Source organism: Nelumbo nucifera, chromosome 2, assembly GCF_055504915.1.
Source record: "Nelumbo nucifera cultivar China Antique chromosome 2, China Antique-T2T, whole genome shotgun sequence".
NCBI classification, from domain to species: Eukaryota; Viridiplantae; Streptophyta; class Magnoliopsida; order Proteales; family Nelumbonaceae; genus Nelumbo; species Nelumbo nucifera.
In genome coordinates, this window is record NC_142650.1 from 10139299 (window position 1) to 10164116 (window position 24818).

The 24818-nt window shown below is 35.5% G+C and overlaps 1 protein-coding gene across 2 annotated transcripts in view; it reads right to left on the minus strand.

Annotated features, from left to right (window-relative positions):
* Positions 1-15932, minus strand: part of LOC104594931 (AMP deaminase) — a 56210-nt gene extending 40278 nt beyond the window's left edge. Inside the window, exons 1-9 of one of the 2 annotated variants that reach the window (XR_016082344.1) lie at positions 15303-15932; positions 12864-13045; positions 12317-12524; positions 4849-5033; positions 4654-4705; positions 4407-4534; positions 4124-4303; positions 3611-3678; positions 3377-3519 (exon numbers count right to left, since the gene is read on the minus strand). Coding sequence is in view for 1 of the 2 variants with exons in the window: in XM_019197319.2 (XP_019052864.1) it covers positions 3377-3519; positions 3611-3678; positions 4124-4303; positions 4407-4534; positions 4654-4705; positions 4849-5033; positions 12317-12524; positions 12864-13045; positions 15303-15693 (1537 nt within the window). In the remaining variant the exon portion in view is untranslated. The remainder of the gene's footprint in view (positions 1-3376; positions 3520-3610; positions 3679-4123; positions 4304-4406; positions 4535-4653; positions 4706-4848; positions 5034-12316; positions 12525-12863; positions 13046-15302) is intronic. The other variant, XM_019197319.2, reaches the window with a different exon arrangement.
* Positions 15933-24818: the final 8886 nt, after the last annotated feature.

Genomic DNA, 24818 nt, shown 5'->3' on the forward strand with positions numbered 1-24818 from the left:
ACAAAAACCATTTCACATTTCAATGACTGGATAAAGAAAGCAATCTCTTGTTATCCTAGTTTGAATTGCACTAATAATAGATCAGCTGGCTGAATCTAAGGGACCTAATAACCATCTTCAAAGGTTAACGAGAGGAACCACCATTTGCTTCTGTTTAAATAGTAAGACATGCAAAAAATTCTCCGTATACTACTAACCTTTTAATTTCCCTTTCATAGTATTAAACTGTTTAGTTAGTAGCTTGCCATTTTATAAGGGAAACATTTTTCCCCCCCCCCCATATTGGTATACCAAAATTACATTTTCCTCCCCTATAATATTGCTTGGTGCACTGGAAAAATCCATGCTAACAAGTGTGAGAAAGGACAAAAAGTCTGGGAGTGGCCACTTTGTTCAGAAGGATGCCAAAACTTAGGTCAATATCCAATCTATCCCTCCCAAGACCCAAGACAAGGACCATTTTGCATAATAGCCCTTATCCATGAAGGTAAGGTTTAATTCCAAAAGTTCCCTGATAATTATAGTTATGCTTCTACTCTTCCAGACTTGAGAGTTAACTAATCAAATATTTTCAAATGAATGTTAGCTACAAAACGATGGAGATGTTCCATTTTCACTCATAAAATTTTACCTAAAAGCCAATTACACTTGCTAAGTGATTATATCCCTGCCTACATTCTTAATCTAAGAATAATTAAATTTCATAAACTTCTCTTAAGAAAGTGTATTATATATTTATATGTATATTTTATTAAAGAAAGCAAATCTTTCCTAAAACTACATTGGGCCATAATTTTCAATAATTTTTATATTGAAACTAATGTTTAAAGTATCAATACACCCAAATGTATCAGCAAGGGTGTATTGGTACTTTAAACCATTCACATTTTATTTTTTTAGTTTTTTCAAAATTTCATTTCATTTTTATAGATATTTTATATTATTTAATAAATAAAATAAAGAGTTTCCTGAAAACACCTTTAAACAGGCGGTACGGTACGATATACAGGGTGTATTGCATCAATACTTCGAACCTTGGTTGAAACATTTTGCTATTATGTTACTTAATTTTTAATAGCTTTATACTTTTCAGTAGATGGGGTTATCTTTTTAATTAGTAAAGCTCTATTTTGATAATTTGGGCATGGGGACTCTAACTGAACTGGTTGGAACACATACAGGGATTCAAGAGCATTGAGATGGAAAGAGATTCTCAGACTGTAATCAAGTAGATGCAATATGATAGTTTGGGCCCTTGGTACTTGGCAGGGCTAGATATTTGTCCATCACTATAAATTTGACATTAAAATTGACTGAAAAATAAGCAAATTTCATGGCTGATAATCTGAACAGGGGTGGTTTCAATAGATCTGAGCCTTTTTTGGGAATCTGCATTATTAGGGCAGGGCGTGTAAACGTAATCTATGCGATGCACCTATTGTTTGAGGTAAGTTCTGGGGCTAGAAAATTTTTAGGGGTCCACATTACAGGTGATCCACCCCTGGCTACTAGAGGAAATTTGTATGCCAATCATAGTCACTATTGGGAAGTATATATAAATGAAGAAAAAGCAATCAAATATTCTCGGAACATCAGAAAAATTCATGACCAACTGCAACCAATTAATAGATATTACACGGATTGAACATAATGGGTTTTATATGCATATCTTTTGACACTGGTCCATAGAAGATAGAAAACCAAATCTGTTTCTTTCAAATTTTCACCATAAAATCAATAAAAGATTCAAAACTGTGTAAAATCACTATGGAATAATCATGCAAATAGACCTAAGTTCATCCCCCACCAGAATCTAGGGTTTCTCAGAATTGACTGAAGGATGACTGATCAAACCATCTCAATGGCTAGTGACATCAAAAAGTTCTGGAAGCTCTGTCAAGGCCTGTGGATCCTCAACAATGTTCTAGTACCAACTAGTAAATATATGAAGAAGAAGAAGAAGAACATCAGGGAGCATACCCCACTACATTATCTTATATATGAATTGAACTAGAGTAAATAATAAGGCAATAATACCACAAATTATGAGAACTGATTATAAAGATAATATTGCCCCAGAATTTCTCACACCACTCTCAACAATGGGAAGTGCTAAGAATAGATGCAATTCTCTGAAAAAATATTGAATTAGAATATTATGATAGTAACTATTTATAATAAAGTAACATATATGTTGAAAATAAAATATCTATTTGAATTAAAATAATAAACTTTTTTTAAGTTAGGTTTTCAAGTATTCTAATATACTTTAAAAGGGTAAGTTTCTTCGTTGTAAAACAAAATAAAGTTTTATCAAAGAAAAAAATTATTACAGCTGTACAGTAGAAGGTGAATTGTTTAACCATGACAAAGAAAAACTTTGGGAAGCAAATTCCATGCATGTAAAATCCTTTGTGCTTTGGAGATCCTTAACCACCTAGAAAGAACATCTCTTGACATTGTTGGTTTTGACTTCCAGATACCTGTGGTTCCTTCTTTTGGGTTGTCTATTCCTCCTCTCTCTCCTGTATAACTCTATGGCATTTCCATTGAAAGCAGTTTGGTCAGGCCCTATTCCAATCAAAATTAAGACTTTTTTTGTTCGCTTGAAAATTACACTTTTTTTGTGTAATGCAAATTATGAAGCTAGTTTCCTCTGGTGTCCTTTTAGAAGGAATTTTAATGACTGGAGCTAGGAATGATTTCAGATTTGTTGGCCTTGCTCCAGAATCATCACCCAAATCTGGAGTCCTAGGTTTTAAGAGTTTGGAGCTGGAAGCACTCTGGTGTTTTCAATGTTAAATCCTTCTATCTGGGCCTAGTGGGTGAACCCTGGGAGTCTTTTCCTAGCAAAACAATCTGGAGGTATGCAGCTCCATCAAAGGTAAAGTTTTTTTGCTTGGATTACTCCCCTAGAGAAGTGTCTCACTAAAGATTTGCTTCAGAGGAAGGGTTTCAACATTACCCCTGCATGGTGTTTCCCCAATTCAGTGGTGAAGGCATTGTTATCTGAATGGCAGGTTGTCGGTATGACAAAGAAAAGGGAAAGTTTGTTGGTCAGCTATCCCCTTGGCAATTTTATGAGGAATCTGGTTCAAGAGAAACTGCAGAATTTATTAGCAAAAAAACTCACCAGAAGCAGGATGACACTTTGGATGTTTCTTTTTTGAGGGTGAATTTCTTTTGAGGTCCTTTTGCCTCTTGCATCAACAGAAATGAAGTCTCCCTCCCTCCCCCCCCCCCTCTCTTCTCTCTTGTTCTTTGTGGATGACATCTTTAGAGGGTGCTTTCATATACTTCTATGCACATTCATTGCCCTTTGTTGTCAAGATTTACAAATTAAGAAAAGAAAATTAAACAAATTAACAGGATTTGCCTTGGATAAGATTATCTTGTTTAAGGAAAATCTCCCTGAGTCTGCTTTGACCACATGGGTTGTACTTGAGATTGAACTTATCGAAACGATGAAATGTACTCTTGTCAGCATGAACATCTAAAAGATCCACATTAAGGTCATACCTGTTACAAGGAAACATGCAAATTATCTCAAGTCTTCGAATATATTAAAAACAAGGAAATCTTAAAAGAATAAAACTGGATGTCATGATACCCAGTTAAATCCAAGCTCTCAAAAACTTCTTTCAATGTCAGATATGTCCCATCTCGGAATATTACAACCTGCATAGGAGTATATGAAAGCATAAGGTTTCTGGGTTTTTTCTAGACAAGTGAAAGCATAATGCTTCATCTTGCACCTTGCCTTTGGAAGGACATATTACTAATTTCCAGAAAAACAAGTATGGGATTACCACTAAGCTTCAGTTCTGTTTGCTTGTGAAAGACACTAGGCAGTACTGAAGAGATGATATATTCAAAGCTACTCTTAAAAGGTTTAAGTGTAATAAAAATGCAACTTGTCTTCAAAGAAAAAGATACTGAACATAACAGTTCCATGTGAACAAGTCTAGGACTTTGTGAGGCAGGCTTGAATTCTGCTATATGCCCACGTGATAATCCTAGCTGGTCCCAACAAGGTAATGGTTTCGAAGCTAGGTTGTCCTTAATTGAATCAACCAAGAAATAAAAGTATTTCTACAGAAGAAGGGAGTATCCACATCTTTACCTCATCAGGCTCTTTTCTCAACTTTGATTTTATAAATCTCAATAGATGTTTCTGGTTCATGCATGCTGAGTGATGGACATGTGTATCAACTTTCCTGACGTTATAAAAATCACGATGTGGTGCACTTTTCTGAGCAAGAAATTCTCTATCGGCATTTAGCATCAAATGTAGATTGAACTTCTAAATGGAGATAAAGGTGAAAAATAAATCAGCATCTGATCATGGAATCTGTAAATTTAATTATTGCAGTGAACATTATCAACAGTGAAAAGAAAAGAAAAACCTGTTCCAGAAGAACAAGTCGACGATAACATAAAGTCCGAATATTTCCTGCAGCAATTACTTTAAGGATGCGATGCAAATCAGTGAAGAATGTTGTAGCATCAGCTACAGGAAAAAGCTTTTCTTTCGCTGAAACACGACAGAGTAAACAATGCATAAATTTCAGGTAGGATAGAGATTTACTCCTGCGTCAAGATTAGGAGGCAAATCGACTCAAGGCAAAAGAAATGAACAATTTTATATCTTACACTCTTTATTTGCATAAACTTGAACCACTCCATCCTCCATCTCAAAATAATGCTGAGAAGAGAAGGTAATAAAAAGAATTAATGGCATGAGAAGAAAATGAACTTGTAGAAATTACATGCTCGAATACTAATGTAGATGGAAATGATAAAACAATAGAATATCCCAATTATAAAAAGTAATAAGCATAAACTCACATCACTTTTCCCCTCGGGAGAATATGAAAATGGGTTTTCAATAGGCTTTGGAGTACTGGGATCAGTAATGACTTCTTTCTCCCATGGAGCAACTCGCTCTCTGAAAACATAACTTTCTCGCAGCTCAAGGCATTCCTGAAGTACCCGATAAGCCTCCACTTCGTCTGCAGATGGTACCTCTACAACTACAGATAAAATCATAATAATCACATATTAGCCTCAATAGTTAACCTTCATGCAAGAATAAGTACATGATACTTGGATATTTAGGTTGTTTGACTGGTAGACCAAAAAATAACAATGTTTGAATAAGCAACCTAATTGCAAGATCAAGGAATAAAAAACAGACTTCTACATTACATTAAACATTTATAATCAGTGTTGAAGTCCATAGAGGTAACATGATGAAAGAAGCATTACATGTACTCATGTGTGGATATAAACTGGGGAGTATATTGTGGATGGAATCTCATGGCGGTGTGAGAAGAGAGAAACAATCAGGTTTTTGAGGTAAGATAGCATCTTTTGAAGCACTGAGAGGAAGAGATCTTCATCTGGTTAGTTCATGGACTATCACCACCAGGAACTACAAAGGCATCACACTTAGTACTGTCAAAAAAATCTGACTGAAATTCCCCCATTCATCAAACCATTTCCACTTCCAGGTGGCCAGTTCCCACTTACTTCAATGGAAGCTCTCTTTGAAACCCAGGGTAGTTAGGAATGGGAGTTTCATTGACTCAAATAAATCATCCATCTGATTCTGCAGTAGTCCTTTTTGGTGATGTCGATGCCATTAAAGCAGTTTTGGCCTTGCTGACCACGAACAGGATAGTAAAAAATGCAACTGGCACAACTATTAGTTTGTGGAGACTCTACAAATTCTATTAGATGGGGCAAAAAAGTATGTTCGGGGCAGTGGAGACTAGCACATTACCTTAACAGAGATTACAGATAAGTAGATAACATTAAGCTCTTTCCCTTCTACACTGAGATGGATCCCAAGAGAGCAAAATTCTGTGGCAGACAACCACCCATTAGGGGAATGGGAGTTTTTCTTTTCTTCTTTTTTTTGGAGGGGGGTATAGTGACAGCTCTAGTCCTTCCTATTTTTGCACAGGAATGGGGTTGTTATTGTTTTAGTATGTGCACCTTGTACATCTTTTATCCTTCCTTCAAGCTCAATGAAATCTCTGTTAGTTCCTTTAAAATGGGGGTACAACCATACAACAGGTCTTGGGTTTTTAAAAGCATCAGGAGTTAAATGTCAACTCCAAAAAGCCCTATCAGAAGTTGGAACAACATACATCTCACTTATAGGAGAAACTACACTCAGAAATCAGCTCAATGAAACAGACATAGAATTATGTACCACCCATAGTAAGTAATGCCACACCGATTCTTAGTTCCAACTTATACCCAGTAGGCCTGCTTTGGTAATCACTAAGACACTAACTAATTAATCAAACAAAATTATAGCCCTTGATAACCACTACCTCTAGCATCATTCTCAGGGAAGTTGGATTAAGTGCTATAGATCACAAGGAAAATCACTATTTTGTTTTAGAAAATAGGAAATACAGTATCTGAAAGGTTGTTAGCTTCTTGTCAAATCCGCATTCCTTGCCCTCTAAAGAGTTGAGTGTAATGCTGGTCAAGTGACCAAATTCTTCTTGCACCAGAAGCTCTACGTAATGGAGATTGTAGGAAAGTGTGGGCCCCACATTAGTGTACTCGTGTGACAGCCTAAGTTGTACTTAGATTTAATTAAGTCATTGATTCGGATCAGCTTTCCTAGTAGGATTAGTTTTAATCCTATTCTATCTTATCTAGGATTAGTTTTTCATTTTCTTACCTTGCCATGTAAGCATTAAAGTTCTTTTACAATTAGGAGACTATGTATATAAATTCAAAGGGTGAGGCGGCTGTTTTAACACAACCAACCACTCTCTTCTCCTAAAACCCCTCCACGAGTTCCTCTTCTCCATCTCTCTTCTTCTCTTCTCTTCTCTTCTAATTTTCTTTTATTTACTGTTCAAATCTGTAGTCTTGTACGACTACTTGGTATGAGAGCCAGGTTAGGGAGTTTCATGTGAGTTTGATCCAGCCGATCACATGAGAGTTGCCTAGGGCTGGAAGAATAGAGAAAGCTCTCTTCGGCTGATTCTTGGAGGTTATCTACAGCAACAGTCCAAAGATTGGATTGTATCATTGATAACCAGGAAGAATCAGAGGAAGAGAAAAGGATCAAGATCAACCCTTGATCAGTACTGGAGGTGGCGATCAGAATTTCAAAGGATTTCTGTTCGATCGGTACTAGAGGTTGCAGTCAGAATTTCAGAAGATTTCTGGTTCAAGATCAGAGCGTTTCAGAATTTTCTGGTAAGTTTTTCAATCTTTCTTAAGATCGAAAGTAAGAATACCTTGGTAAGTTTTTCAATCTTTCAGGGCTGTTATTGCTTCAGGACTTGTCTCCCTCAACTTCTTTGCTCTCTGGAAGAGCTGTTTCAGCAGGACTGTTACAACAGAACTGCTACAGTAATTAGGAAGTCTTTTTACTGATTATTAATGGAGTTTAAAAGCCAAGGGGAGGGTGTTTTTGGGACTGGTTCAGTAAGCATGTCCGAAAACACCTTCCAAATTACAACTATAAAGTTTGATGGTTCAAACTACTTAGAATGGTCCCAATCAGCCATGATGGCCATTGGGGGGGGAGGAAAGCTGAACTACTTGTTGGGGGATGTGAAGGAACCAACTAAAGAGGATCACACTTGTTAGGTGGATTCATGAAAATTATTTGGTGATGATATGGCTGTGCAACTCCATGCATCCACACATCAGCTGAAATTACTTATGGGCAAAAACAACTAAAGAAATATGGGATATTGTAAAAGAAACTTATTCTCAGCCCCTTAATGTTGCTAGGGCTTATGAGCTGAAATTGAAAGTTAGAAATCTCAGACTAGGAGAGAAACAGGCCTCTGTTTATTTTTCAACCCTAAAATCTCTATGGCATGAAATTGACCCTCTTGAGACAATAGAATGGGAAAGTCAGAGAGATGCACAAACTTACATAAGACAAGTTGAACTAACCGAGTATTTGAGTTCCTAGCTGGTCTAAATTCTGAGTATGATATTATAAGACAGCAGTTGTTAACAAGAGAGGGTGTGATTCTGTCTCAAGCCTATTCCCTATTGCACAGTGAGGAGACTAGGAGAAAGGTTATGTTGCAGCAGCAGCCTTTTGAATCTGCCCTGGCAGCAGTTAAACCCAAGTCTAGGGGAGATAAGGAAAAGGATATGAAGAAATAGGCTAAGAAAGACCTAGTGTGTGAACATTGCAAGAAACCTAAACACACTAAAGACACTTGTTGGAAGTTATATCCACATCTAGTTCCAGCAAAACTCAGAAACAAAAAGGGGAATGCCAATATGGCTGTTAACACTGATAGTGCAGCCTCAAGAGGCACTCCTCTAGACACCCTAGTTGCTGTCGAGTTGCTCTGATACAATTGGAAAGTGAAGATAGTTACTCAGTCTCATCTCCTTAGCCACCATCAGCTCCTTCAACCTCATCCTTTGCTCAATCAGGTAATCGGGCCTCAGCTTATCATGCTTCAGCTCCAAGAAATACAGAACATTCTTGTATAATAGATTCAGAAGCATCTGATCATATGACTGGCTTGCCATCACTTTTCTCTACCTATCATTTATCTTCTAGTAAAGACAAAGTGTCCATTGGTGATGGATCCCTTGTTCCTTTTTTTTGCGAAAGAGACATCAAGTTGTCTGATGTCATTTCCCTATCCTCCATCTTGCATGTTCCTAAGCTTAATACTAACTTGCTCTCAGTTAGTAGCATTACAAAAAAACAGAATTGTTCAGTCACCTTTTTTCCGGATCGATGTGTCTTTCAGGATCTGGAGACAAGGAAGGTGATTGGGACTGGCTGTGAGACAAATGGAATCTACCTACTTGGAGGAAGTGTTCATCAGGAAGATAGTGAAACTAAGAAATCCTTTGTTTCTCAGTCTTTTGATCAGGTGATGCTTTGGCATAATAGGCTGGGTCATTTATCCTTTCAGGTCTTGAAGAGTTTGTTTCCTAGTTTATTTGAATCTATTCAGATGTCTAGTTTGAAGTATGAAAGTTGTGAGCTTGCAAAACATTGCAAGACAACTTATTCATTAAGTAATAGCAGAAGCAATATTCCTTTTGAAATTGTGCATATTGATGTTTGGGGACCCTATCATACCTCAGCCATGGGAGGGTACAAATATTTCCTGTTATTTGTTGATGATTATACTCGGTTTTCTTGGGTTTATCTAATGCGTTCTCAAGATGAGGTTTCTGCATTAACCCGGATTTTTCATCAAATGATTTTTACCCAATTTGGGGTTAAAATTAAAATTTTTAGATCCGATAATGCAAAAGAATAAATTGCAAACCCATTAGCCTCCTACATGCTTGAACATGGGATTATCCATCAGAGTACCTGTCCACATACACCACAACAGAATGGGGGTGCTGAAAGAAAGAATAGACACGTATTAGAGGTAGCCAAAGGCATTATGTTTACCTCAAATGTGCCTATACGTTTATGGGGGGATGTTGTTCTTACAACAGTTTATCTCATCAATCGGATTCCCTCACGGGTTCTTAATATGAAACCTCCATTTACCCTTTTATACCCTGATAAAGAATTGTTTACCATTCCACTCAAAACCTTTGGGTGCACTTGCTTCGTTCAAATCCTTGGCCCCCATCGTTCCAACTTTGATCCTAAGGCCTCCAAATGTATTTTCCTTGGTTATGCCCAAACTCGAAAGGGATATTATTGTTATGAACCCACTTCTGGAAAAAAGATTTGTTTCAATGGATGTCACCTTCTTTGAGGATAAACCCTATTATCCAAGGGTTTCTCCTCAATGGGAGAATAGTGAGGTGGGAGCAGCTCATCAGAAGTTCCTTTACCAATCCCATTAAGTGAAGAAGGGTGTAATGGGGAAGGTTGTCAAAGGTGCAAGGATGTGAGAGTCTATCACAGACGATGGAGACGGGTTGGTTTCGGACATCAACAGTGCAAACCAGTCCCAATCTCCTCTGCAGATCCAGATCCCAGTACCATAGTAGCCCCAGATCCTTCTGCAGATCCAAATCCAGGTACCATAGATACTACAGATGAGAGACATCCCACCATGGAGCCTTCACCTTCATTAGATGATCTTGATCTTCCCATAGCAGTTCGTAAGGACAAGCGTCGTTGTACCACATCCACAGCTCACAGCATTTCTCAGTTCTTGTCCTATGATCATTTGTCTCCCTCCTATAAGTCTTTTCTCGCATCCATTGCCGATATTCCCATTCCCAGAACAATACAGGAAGCATTGGAAGTACCTGAATGGAAGGATGCAATAAAAGCAGAGATAGATGCTCTCATCAGAAATAATACTTGGGAGATAGTTGATCAGCCTAAAAGTAAGAAACCGGTTGGATGTAGATGGGTATTCACTATGAAACATAATGCTGATGGTTCTGTTGAAAGGTATAAGGCCCGGTTAGTTGCAAAAGAATTTACTCAGACATATGGTATTGACTACTTAGAAACTTTTGCACCAATAGCAAAGATGACCACTATCAGAGTCCTATTATCTCTTGCAGCCAGTTACTCTTGGTTGTTGTATCAGATGGATGTTAAAAACGTCTTTCTCAATGGAGACTTGCAGGAAGAAGTTTACATGCAGTTGCCTCCTAGATTTTATGATACGGAGACAGAAAAAAAAAATGTTTGCCGGTTGAACAAAGCTTTATATGGACTAAAACAGTCCCCCAGAGCTTGGTTTGACAGATTCAGACGAGCCCTTGATAGGTTCAGATATGTGCAGGCCCAATCAAACCACACCTTGTTTATTAAGAGAGTGGATTCTTCCGTAACTTTGCTTGTTGTGCATGTGGACGATATTGTAGTAATAGGGAGTGATACTGGTGAAATTGAGTCTCTTAAGCAACTTCTTCATCAATAGTTTGAGGTGAAAGATCTGGGGGAACTACGATACCTCTTGGGCATTGAGGTAGCTAGATCCAAGCATGGGATTTTTGTCTCTCAACGAAAGTATGTTCTTGATCTGCTAGAAGAAACAGGAAAGTTGGGAGTTAAGCCTGCGGACACACCTATTGAACAAAACCACAGGATTAGTGCAAAGGGTGGAGAACCTCTTGAAGATAAAGCTATGTTCCAACGGTTAGTTGGAAAACTTCTCTATCTTTGCCTCACACGACCTGACATCAGTTATGCAGTCAATGTAGTAAGTCAGTATATGCACTCTCCCAGAACTACTCATCTCCTTGCAATTGAGAGGATATTAACATATTTGAAGAGGTCCCCAGGCAGAGGCATTTTGTTCAAGAAAAATGACCACATGAAGATAGAAGTCTACATAAATGCTGATTGGGTTGGGTGTGTTGATGATCGAAGATCTACCTCTGAATATTGTGCCTTTGTAGGGGGTAATCTGGTCTCCTGGAAGAGTAAGAAACAAAGTGTTGTCTCTCATTCCAGAGCTGAAGCTGAATATAGGTCCATGACAAATGGTGTGACTGAGATTCTATGGTTAAGATCATTATTTGAGGAATTGGGTATTGCTTATGAGAAACTCCTAATGTTGTACTGTGACAACCAGGTTGCCATTAATATAGTCCATAATCCAGTACAGCATGACAGAACTAAGCATATTGAAGTGGACCGGCATTTTATTAGAGAAAGGGTTACATCTCAAGAAATATGCCTCCCCTACATCACCTCCAACATGCAGCTTGCAGACCTTCTCACCAAGGCTGTTTCAAGAAAGAAGTTAGAAGAAGACCCATGCAAGTTGGGAATGACAAACATCTACTCCCAACTTGAGGGGGAGTGTAGGAAAGTGTGGGCCCCACATTAGTGTACTCGTGTGAAAGCCTAAGTTGTACTTAGATTTAATTAAGTCATTTATTAGGATCAGCTTTCCTAGTAGGATTATTTTTAATCCTTTTCTATCTTATCTAGGATTAATTTTTAATTATCTTATCTTGCCATGTAAGCATTAAAGTTCTTTTTATTTACTGTTCAAATCTGTAGTCTTGTACGACTACTGAGATATACTGTGTTAAGATCTTAGAAAATAAATAAGATATAGTTGGCTTCAGAACTTTTTTTCACTCTATTAGGGTGATTTGCTTCCTTTGCTTAATGGCATGTATAGAAGAATCTGACAAACTATTGCAAGTACTTATTTCAGGAAAAAGGTGAGAAAACAGGTCAAACCTTTTTAGTTGTTGCTTTCTACATACTTTGCTACTGGGATTCCTGTACTACAGGCTAAATAAGGCAAGGTGTAATACATACATATATGTATATATTGATAATAAAGAGAAATTTCATTAAGTACATGAAAAAGCAATTACAACCTGAGAATATCATTAGATGTAATACCATTAGGAGTAATTTTTAGCCGAACAAAAGTTTCTTGCTCTGGTTCTTTCCTGAGAATATCAGCTGCTACAGGGTCAGGCTGAACACCATGCAGGTCACCAGATACACTATGTGACCGAATCATGCTGGGTGCTGCTATTGGCTTCTCCTCTGTGTTGCCATTAATGTTATTTGGCAAATTCTCAATTAGACCTTTACACTCTGGTCCCTGTTCATTAGAGGTTCATTTTTTTCAGATTCTGTAACTGCCACAACACTGTATAAACACAACATGGATGAGCCGGGTGAAATTGAATAACATAATGACACACTTATCAAGAATATAAAATATCAACTACCATGAACTACAGGAACCTATAACTCAGGCATATAAAGAGAAGAACGTAGAGGTACACAGAACCGCATACACATGCATATGATGATTTACACACATATAATCACACACACACATAGGGTATCCACCACAGGCATAATGGAATGAGGGAATTAGCATCATTTGCAAAGCTGGTTACATTGCAAGTGCATGTACAGAATTGCATGTGCTTACAACATTTCCATTAGCATGAAAATATGTAGTATCTAGTTTGGCAGTGTCTGTCAAATTATCTTCTTCATCGGATCCTTCAACACTTTCAAAGGCACTAGCACTAGCCACAGGAGATTTGGGAGAAGTAGGTCTGATAATATGTCCAGCTCTCTTGGTTGAAGTTGCTCGTCCTGCAGATTGCCCTGAAATGACAGAATTCATAAATAAGTCAACAAAGTGCATACTGAATAGAGATTAACATATAATATACATCTCTAATAAAGACTACAAATAATGGTTTATGATTTACACCTCCATCCAATGGTTTTATCAAATTGAATTTTGATGGTAGTAGAGAGGGTAACCCTGGACCTTCTAGCATTTGGTGGGGGGGGGGGGGTGTTCAGAGATGAGGGAGGCACTATTAGGGCTATATTTTCTGGCCCTAATGGCATAGGTGACTCACTGAGAGCTGAAATCCTTGCTGTGATGGAAGGAATTCAGAAAGCCAAGGAGTTAAATGTTTCTAAACTGATAATTGAAGGGGACTCAAAGCTCATTATTGGTTGGCTCCAAAAGGAGGATGAGATGGACTGGTGGGAGTATATAAATGAAAAAAAGAAAGTTCAGAGACTTGGCTCAAGGAATGGAAGTTCAGTTTAAATGGATTAAGAGAGATGCCAATAGCTTGGAGTCTTGGCTGATGTTTTGGCTAAGCAAGGGGTGGTAATAAACGACTTATTCTGGGCTATGCTGTAATTTTTCTTCTCTTTTGGGGAGTGGGAGCTAAGAGAGTTTGGCTCCCCTCCCCTCATTGTACCCGCTTATTTATTTCTTAATGAAATTCTTTCAGTTATTGATCAAAAAAATGGCTTACAATTTGCGACAATATGAAGAAATTGACATCTATACAAAGATATCAGATAGCAACTTCAACTATCGGCACCTGATGCCTACTTAACATTGCGCTTGATAGTCTTATGAGATAACCAAAAGTTGCAAGCAGATTCCAGTAAATGAAAGTCAATGTTTCAAGTTAACCTGCTAGAATATTTGATAACATGTAGCTTAGAACCATGTTTTACCAAGTTGAGTAGCACAGATAGTCTAGTCAACCTATTACATGCTGCTTTCGATTGGCAATTACAAATGAGGCAAGATAAAAATGCCTCACGCGTTACTGGTACGTATGAAATGAAATAGCAGCAATTGAAATCCCGAATCTTCAAATTCAATTCAGATCTCCTACCCACAAGAATCCCACCCATACCTACCCACAGGGCATTACAGTCGCACATTGGGAACATCTCCTGTACTTGCTTAGAAAGGTAACTAGGTAAGCAAGTACCTTTCAGGGGGAGATGTTCCCAATGTACAGAATGGTCTGGCGTGTGCTTTCTTAGAAAGGTAATATGTAATTTTTTTAAAGGTAAAGAAGAATTTTTTATTAAAAGGAAAGAAAGTGAATACAACCTAAAGGCAGGTGTTAAGATAACACCCCCCCCAACCCAACAACTACAGTAATATGTAATGTCTAGAATGGTGTGGCAAGTACTTTCTTATTCTTTGTTGCACTATTTTCTGTGTTTTTCTTAATTTCTTGTCCCTTTTTTTATCAGAAATTTCTTGTCCCTTATTTATTGTTTCTCATTACTACTCCCTCATTCATCAGCAAATTTGAGTTTGTGTTCCCCTTCAGTTTGTTACTTTTACCACGAGAAGAAAGAAGGAAGGGTAGTTTAGGAAAATCATATTGAACGCCAGGAGTTGCTCCACTCAATCATTCTGTAAGGATCAGTGTAGTGATTTCTTGGCAACATTTTCTCGCCTTACATGGAGATTCAAATTGCTGCTATGGAACGTTCTAAACGAGAGAAAGGGATTCAGAAGAAGAGACATTCCTTTTCAGAATCAGTGCAGTGAGCTCCAGATAAACGATTGTTACTAGAAAAAGAAAAGGATAGTTTATGCTGAGACTATTTAACTACTTGTACACGATACATTCTCCAATATTAAGTACCAAAAGAAAATCCCCAACTATTTTATTAAGTTAAACTAAATTTCTCTTAGTCTTGTGTATTTACACTAACATCAATGACCATAACTTTTTCCTTTCCGAGGCGTGTATTCAGAGTGTTATTACACCATCCATGGATAACATCTCCAACACTTCTGCCTGCTCATGGTCTGCAATAGTGACTCATCTTAGCGAATGACGAGAATCGGCACTTCAAGTCGTAGACCATTTTTTCGTAACATAATTCAACTTATAAGAATACAAAGAAGAGTTTAGACTCTGGTAAACTACCAATGCTTGATCGTCTCTGTTGGCATAACGAGTGACAATTAAAACGTTGAAGTAAAAAATACACTCAAATACCTGATTCACAGCCGAAAGGCGTCAATTACGTTCACTTTCTTTTCACTCCGGAGAGAAACAGAAGTCCGACAAATGCATACCTTCAGGAAGCGTGTGTAACCGAGGCAACCCAACCGGGATAGAAAGGTTACGGTCCTCCGCTGAGAGTGGACCGCTCCGCTTCTCCTCTCCATCAGCAATAGTGTCAATGACCGTAACATCCGGCAACGAAGCCGATGTTCGTCGGTAATACCCCGTCGCCTTACGCCTCCCATGGTTTCGCCGCTTATCGGCATACTTCTTGAAATGCTGCGGCGAATCACCTCTATCCAACTCTTCATCTCCATCTCCACGCTCTCGCTCGCGTTCAAGTGTCTTCGCGAACTCCAGTAACTGAGTTAGGGTTTTACGATGTATATAGTAAGCTGAAACGGCCACAAACGAAGCCCCAAACAAAGCAGCCATGGCAAGATGTAGAGCATACGAATCCATTGTAAACTCACTATTTATACTTTATCTCTTCAGACTGTCCTTTTAGGAGCAGAAACCCTACTTAGTTGCAGAACAATGCAGATGGATAGATGCAGAGAGGGAAGTAATTGTCTCCATTTGGGAGAAGTTGTGCGATTTGTTTGAGTATTTATAAGATAAGATAAGAAGAAGGATTTTTTCAGTCTTTTTTCGATCCAGACAGGCTAATTTGATAATCTCTATATTTGAGATTAATACCTTCGCCGCCTTTTGCATAATTGCATTTCATTTTTAAGAGATCGTTTTTTACTTTTTGGGTAAAATACAAAAACTTCCCCGATGGTTTTACTTGAAAAAATTCTCCCTTCTATTTTTTAAAAAATAGGCAAATACCTCTCTCCCATCAATGACCAAGACGAAAAACTTTAAACCGATGACCTTTTTTACAAAATATCTATTTTACTCTTTTACGATTTAATATGCACTTGTGTTTATTAAAATACCCTTATTTACATATTATACTCTTTGCCTTTTTTTTGTTATCCTAGTTTTAACTTTTTCTATCTAAATATGGGCAACTCAAGAGAGACGAACCTAAGAAGAGCAGGCCTACGAAGAACGAATGCACATGGGGTTTTACTAGTATCTCAATAGTATTCTTTATTTTAATTTTAACGCATAAGGACTTTACCAATAATATCACCGAAAAACTAAACTAGTTTCTTCATTTAACTAATCAAAAGATAAATGATGTTTACTGTCATCAACGTCCCAAAGCACTATAGCAATGGAACCTACTCCAATCTCCACCATCGGCCTCTTTCTTTCTTCTATCATCATCATCTTCTTCTTCCACCCAATTCACTATTCTTCATTCCTACTTATTACGTGAACATAGCTGTGGGTGACCGAAACTTTCTTTCTCAACAGATCCCTCTCATTCCTCTCACCCTCTCTCTATTCTCCATTATTTTCTTTTCATTTATCCCTCGTCTTTTCCTAATTCATTGTCGGCCCATTGTTCATCGTCTCTGTCGACGATAACAAGGGAGTTGCAACGACTATTCTCCCCCAATCATCCTTTAAAATTGACAAACAAGGTAGTTGAGAGCATTTTATTTCCACGATCAGTAGACCATACTCCTTCAAATGTTGCTATTCACATACACCTAAAGCCGAAGAGAATCACCCTTGTTTGATTGCTAATAATCCAAATCTGTTGATGTGAGATTGACCTATGTATGAAATTCAATTTAAATAGTTTATTTGGCTTTCCCATTGAGATGAGATATTCAAATTTGGTATTACCAGTAATATTGTAAGAAAACATATAGAATATTTTAGGAAGTAGAATATTTCGAATAATATCATCATTGCAACTATTAGAATTTGCCTTATTTTGTCAAAGAGAACAGGAATTGTAAATTGCTGGATTAAGGGCAAATACAGTATTTTGCAAATTGATCAGATGATGTCTAAAGGTAAAAATGTAACTATACACATTTTTTATCTTGGTCATTGAAGGATGAAAAGTATTTGCTGATTTTTTAAAAATAGATAAATTTGTATTTTACCCTTACTAGGGTTACTAACTTACTATTTGAATGTTACACAGCAACCCTGTATTACGGGGGTTATGATACTTAACCCCCAACTATATTTTTTGACAAAATGACCCCTGAATTTCTGGATTTTACTACTTTATCCCTACCGTTGGTATTCTAACGATTATTTTCATGAAATATTCATTTAAATATTTCTAATTCCAAAGTCCAAATTTATCCTTATATTATTTTATAAGACCATTTTGTCTTTTTAACCAAGTTTCGCTGAAATCCCAACTCCCAACTCTTGGCATGTTTCTTTAACACCTTGAAAACTGATTGATCCATCAACCCTTAAGAATATACGTGCTTTAAAGTGATTATTTTCATCAATATTGATACTTGTCACTATTTTAATCCATATAATCTCAACCAAATAGTTTATCATCGACATTAACACCTTGTGAATGATTGGTTCATCGATTGGTTTATAATGGTCATTTTTATCAACTTAATATTTATGCTATTGATTCATAGAATATCTAATGCACAATTTTGATGATTTTATTTATCACTTTCAACATTGTTAATGAATTAGGGCAAAATTAGGTCTGCAAGTCAGACCGGGCTAGTTTGTGTTGAGGCCAACCTTAGCTCAACTCTAAGTTCTAAACCCCCAACCTAACATATTCAATCCTAACCCTAATGAAATTCCTTCAACCATAACCCAATCCAATCAACTTCGGGTTGGGCCCAACCCAACTTTCTTCCCATCCCTTAACATCATGTATAACTTATTAATCTTATATATTAACTTTCATTACATATATTAGTCATATGTTTTATTAGTATTTATTCGTTGATGTTTTTATTGGTTCTTTAAGTACAAAATTTCAGAAAAATAAGTGTTTGAAATGACTATAGTTTATTATAATGACTTATGATAGATACAACCGAGAGGAGATAAAGAATAAAGTATTCATAAAACATAAAATATGTTATTAAGGTTTTAGTATTTTCAATTACGATTAAGTGAAGTAATTATCTTAAATGAAATAAATGATAGTGTATGGTGGTGACTATACAACTATCATACATCTAAACAAATCAATATATGATATAATCATATATAAATAACATATATTTATATATGATATGTATTATATAGTCGGGTTCGAGTTAAATCAAATTGTCCGATGAATTAATTCTAATCCAATACAAAGTAAAATCGAATTTATAAATTTCAACCCTAACTCTAACCCAAACATCAATCCAACCCAATCGAATTGGATTGATGTTGGGTTCGGACTAATCCAGCCCAAGTTGCAGTGTTAGGCAAAATGTTTTTGAAAAACAATGTTTGAGAGCTATATTGTTATTACCCTTTTAACTACCGCATAGTTATCTATTATTTACCATATTTTTTTATTTTTTGGTAATTTAATATATTTCACCTCACATCATCCCACTTTTTTTTTCTTTTTTGTCTCTCCACTACATATATTTTTGTCTTTTACGTCTTCCGATCCGCCCAGTGCACATGTCTTCCAACCTTAATCTGCCTAATGCATATTTCATCAAACCTTTATAAACTATATACAGGTTTTCCTACTTTCCCTACCAAATATAACGTAAATTAAAAGAGAGGCAAGTGGGTTGGACTTAAGAAGGCAATGTGTAATGCAGGTCTCAACGAGTCGAGGTCTATATTATATTTAATATTTGGTCAATTTTGCCGGATATGATGGTTTTTATTTTGTTTTATTTATTTTCAAAAACCAAAATTATGTACTTATATATGTTTTTATCCATGTATATATGCATATAGATGTAACAATTTCAAGTTGGTCAAGTTTTATCTACCGCATGGCAACCCTTTAGTATATGAAATAAAACCATGTATTGGCAACCCAAAACTTCAGGTTGGGTAAGGATTGACCCCAGCCTACCTATTTCCATCTGACATGCATCCCTACTTTATATCCACCAAGCCACCACATTTGATTCTTCACAATCAATACCTCATTGATTCCTTAGGTCCTAACTTTGGTGAGTGGTGACAACGGGATTTGAACCCAAGTCTCCACTACAACAATCAGTCGAAGAACTTACCAATTGAGTCATCATCAATTGGTCATAGATCCAAATTTAACATCTAAAATTAAAGGGCAAATTATAGATTGTATTTTGGGGGAAGTGGCATTTTGCTTCTCAAACTTTCATTTATGACTAGAAAAGAAAATGCCCATAATCCTAACATAATCTTTTATTTTCCTCATTTTTATAGGGTAAATTGCTGAAATATTCCCTAAAGTTTGGTAATTGCAATCAATGTTTAGAAAATTGGACCAGACCAGCCGGTTGAACCAGTTGAACAGTAACACAGGGCATTGACCGGTTTGGTTACACCCCAATAATCAGATTTGCTCAAAACTCGATGAAAACCAGCCGATCGACCGGTTTAACTATAAAACCGTTGAACCAGTCCCAGTTTCATGAAGCCGCCTAAGTCTATACATAAGTGACATTTTAAAATGTTATTAACAATATTTGAACCCAATACCTCTTATTTTAATTACCACTAGCCCACCTCTTTACCTATGCTATTTAATGGCGTTTTAATGTACACATTGCTATGCACATATTTTCAAGTAAGTGTAAATTAAAAGGCTTGAACCTAGTCATTTGTTTTGAAAATTAAGAAATGTACCATCAATCCACCATATTTAAGTATATTAAAAGTTATAAATATATTATATATAGTATTTATATGACCCATAGTGTGTGTGTGTATATATATATTTGCCACATTATCATGGTCGAACCTCTAACCTGTGAACCTCTCCCTTATCCGATTCTATGCCCGATCCAATTCTTTGAACATTGATTGCAATCACCTCCCCTAAATGCTCTCACATAGTTGTTAAGGAATTTCTCGCAACTGGGAGAATGATTTCAAATGCCGAGAGGATTCTTTTTGGGGTTCTAATTGTACAGTTGAAAATTCATGCTTCATTGACCTAATTTTTCTTAGGCCTCTCTCCATCTTTACGGGAGAATAAAAAAAAATTAGTCGTGACAGGTAAGCATATGCGCATCATTTTCTTTTTCCCCATTTGTTTTGGTGTTCCTTTAATTGTCTCGTGCCTAAAATTGTTGATAATTAATGGGTGTGTGAAGATAAGATGCTTCGCGAGGCACATGAATACATCATCAGCGTTTGGATTCGATTGTGAAATTGGAAAGAATTCCCTTAGGAAATTCCCCTTTACAACTCAAAATTGGATGTTATTTTAACATGTTTGAGATTTTTAATATATTTTTAGAACAGTTCTATGCTACGGGAAAGAATGATAATGGAAGGGTTTCATTTATCAAACCCTGTTAATTTTGAAGACCCACCCAATTGATCGCCACATCAGTTGATTGGTTACAAGTTTTTCAGGTATAATATCTTTTTGCTATCACAGTTCAATCTTTTTTATTAATTTCTTTCTTTACGGACATTGTTCTTCCTTGCAAATTAAAGCCTTAGTAGTATACTTGCAGGAGGCTGCGGAACCAATTGGCACAAAATTATTCCATCTTTCTAACTCTCTTTTCTTGGGTGATACAGTGATACATTTTTCTTTGGCGAATAATTCCATCTCTATTGAGTATTGCTCATGTTTGAGCCACAGATATACTTCATTCAATTGGATTTTAGTTTATCTCTCACACACTCTCTCTCTATCAATTTATTGCATTCTCTCTCTACCTATCATTCTCCTTCAATTTCTATCATTCTCTTTCTCGGTCAATCTCTCATTCTCTCGTAATTTCTATTGTTCTCTCTCAGTTTCTCTCCCACTCATTCTCTTGTTCTTTTTTTTTTCTTACACACCTATATGGTATTAATCAGACCATATAAAAGAACACGAGACCAACTTGGTATAATTCAGAAATCATTACACCAATTCGATATAAGTTCACAATAAACTCTTGGCTATGAAATTTACACCAACTCGATATAAATTTATAACTTGATTGTACAAATGGTTGGTCCCTTTGGTTCTTTTATACAATCTAATTAATACTATAAAGGTTTGCAAGAAAAAAAAAAAGAATGAGAGAGGTAACGGGAGAAAGACTAAGTGAGAACAATAGAGATTGAGGGGAAATGAAATATTATAGTGGTGAAGAAAAATGAAAGTGATTGTGTGTATGTGTGTGTGAGAGAGAGAGGGGGGGAGATAAATCGATGTTTTGATTTGGCTACATACCGAAGCTGGGAGAGTGGGAGATAAAGAGATGTCTGTGAGAGAAGGGAAGGAGATTGAGAGATAGAGAGAGCGGGAGAGAATGGAAGGGTTTTTATAATTTGAAATGTAAAGTTAGTTGTTAAAGTTTTTTTGGTTTCTAGACCAACCTACAACCTAATTTTAAATTTATAACCTGCTTTAACTATAATTTTTCATTTAAATTATATATTTCATTTACATTATATAAATAATTTTACTTATCCCACTTAATTTTTGTTTGTCTATGATATCATTTGACCCAAACCACTAACCCACCATCTAAAAAAATGGTTTGATTTATAGGTTGACATTAAATTTTGTATTACATTTTCATCATTGAAAGAATTTTTTCTTATGTATAATACTTATTTTTGTTCAATATAATGAATGCACAATATTAGAGATACACCTAATATCATATTTTTTATAAATGTATAACATTAGATATGTGCCCAAAATTTTATCTATTTTTTAAAATTTTTGTTATTCTTTGTATTTCTATTTTTACAAATTTCAGTATTTGTATGACATCATTTCATTTCTATGTATATTTTATATTTGGCATTCCATTTTTATCATTAATAAAAATACTTATTACATTTCATACCTATTTATTTTAAAATTTTCTATTGTTTAATTATGAAATTATTTGTTAATCCACTTGATCCGAAGTGATCGAATTGCTTGCCCACCACTAGGAGGGAAGAAAATGGTTTTGTTTTCAAATTATTTTTCAAAATATTTATTCTTATACTATTAAATTTAATATTGTGAATTTAATTGCAAGAATTTGATGATGAGAAAAATATATCTTAAATATATGATTTAATGAAATAGAATAGGAAAATATTTTTTCCAATTAGTTTTAAATTTTACATTCAATTTCCGTCATTAATAAAAACAATTATCATTTGTCATACTTATTATTGTTTAACATGTATGTTAAAAATGTTCCATTTTTTTTCTAATTTCTATTTTTTTTCATTTTATCCTTTAATTATGGCAGCATGGATTGATCCATTTGACCCAAAATGGTTTAATTTCTTACCACCACCTAGATGAAAACTCTATTTTTCTTCTAGGTAGATTTTAAAAGTATAAGCTTTTATGTTATTGAAATTACTAATTTATTAAATATGGATTAAATTAATTGAACTTAATGATGAGAAGAAACAAAAATGACTTAAATATAAGATTCATTGAACATGAATGCAAGTTAATAAATTATAATGATGGATTTAATGATAGGGAATTGAAGGCATTGAATATCATAAAATTACCTATTTTCAACTCATTTAATATTAATAACCGATTATCCTATTTGCCCTCACTTTTTTATCAATAAATTTAAATGTAGATAGGTAAATTTTGTCATAAAAAAAATCCAAAAATATTAATGAGGCTATTCGTGCCTTTTAAAGTAGTATAGATAGTTACAAATAGGTACTATGAACTTTTGATTATTACATTTAAGTACCCTGAACTTTCAAAAATAGACACTTTCGTCCATCAATCATAATCCATCAGTTAAACATTACATATTGTCAAAAATACCCTTCTTGTGTATTTTTTTAGATCATTCTACATAGTAAAATCATCACCAGAGAATGCCATCCTCAAAAAATTTGAATATGTTATTTATTGTCCATGTCAAAACGTCATCATGGGGAGACATTCATTTACTTGAGAATAATCTTAAAAATACACGAAAATGGTATTTTTAGCATTATGTAATATTTAATTGAAGGAATACTAACAGATTGAGCTAAGTGTCTATTTTTGATAGTTCAGGGTGCTCAAGTATTGAATTAAAAGTTTCAGGTACCTATCTATTACTACCCCCAAAATATAAGGTACCTATTTGTAATTTAACCAATATAAAAAGACAAATATGTCATTTTTCTTTAATTTTTCTTATCATCATGATCATGATCATCATCTTCTTCTTCTCAGGAAAATTTTATGTGTTGAGGGTTGAACGGTAGGGTAGTTGGCCAAAAGGCTACTCAGGCACTAACTTCTAGTATTTTCACCTTTTCTTGAGTTATAGCGCAATTGATGAGAAGTTGCAACGTCTTGATTCCGAGACAGCAATGAGCGGTTCAAAGGTAGAGATGATCTCAAGACTTGCTCAATGAAAGATAGAGAACTTTGGCCCTTGTTTTCACAGAAGGTTCAACATTTTTTCGAAGGTCCAACTTTGGCCCTTGTTTTTACAGAAGGTCCAACATTCTTATCGGTAGATAAGAATCGATATCTTTACATTTGTTTGTTCCCAAAGCTTTGTCGGGTTTCCAAAAAATTATGATATTGCTTTTTAATGAGGAATCACATGGGTCTAATAAAAAAATTTTGGGGCTAGTTCGAAAGGGTTTGATATTAAAAACTAAAAAAGCAATATTATGAATTTGGGCTAGTTTGTTTAGAAAGGGTTTGATATTAAAAACTAAAAAAGCAATATTAAAAATTATGTTGCCTCATTCGTTTATTCTCATAGCTTTTGTTTGCATGACTCAGTTTCAAAAGAGCATAAATACAAATATATACAATATAGATACATATAAAATAATATAAAAAATTTAAGGTTTTACACTCTACATATCTATATTTGTACTCCTTCCAAATGAAGCTTATATTTCCTTCTTGCGACCCAAACCACCCTACGTTGCTTCTCTTGCAACCAACCAAATAGATTAGAAATGGTGCACTTCAGTGGGGAAGAAAATAGGATGGAGGGAGGGAGAGAGAGAAAATAAGGGTTGCCGAATTGGTTTATTTGGGGACGATGAAGGGAGAGGAAATGATTTGCCCATTGTTTTGAACATTTAGGTGCAACCGTGCAACTTTGGTATTACAAAAGTTTTTTGCAGCGAGATGTTAACAATTCTAAACGGTGCAATGATAGGATCCTATTTATGTTATGTGGGGCTGATCAACAATGTATGTATAAATTGATTTTAAGTTCAGGGTATATATAAGTAATTAATCCAGCAATTCATTTTATAGCGTTTTTTTAATACATTTTATAATGGTTTAAGCCTAAACCCATGATGGGTTGATCATATTTATCATTACATTTTACAGAAGGGTGTCTCTTTTTTATCATGTTTGGAGGAATTCACTAAATTTCAAGAAGGCAAATTATTGATTCATACAAGGAGGTTATTGTATGATTGTATCATAAGTGGGTGTTTTATAAAATAAATTAAAAAATAAATAAAAATTTGTGAGGTGGATAATTCACAATTTTTGCAAAAATAAATTTTTTGGCCATTTGTAAGCTGATAAAATATAGCGCATCCCAACATACTGTGCTAAATAT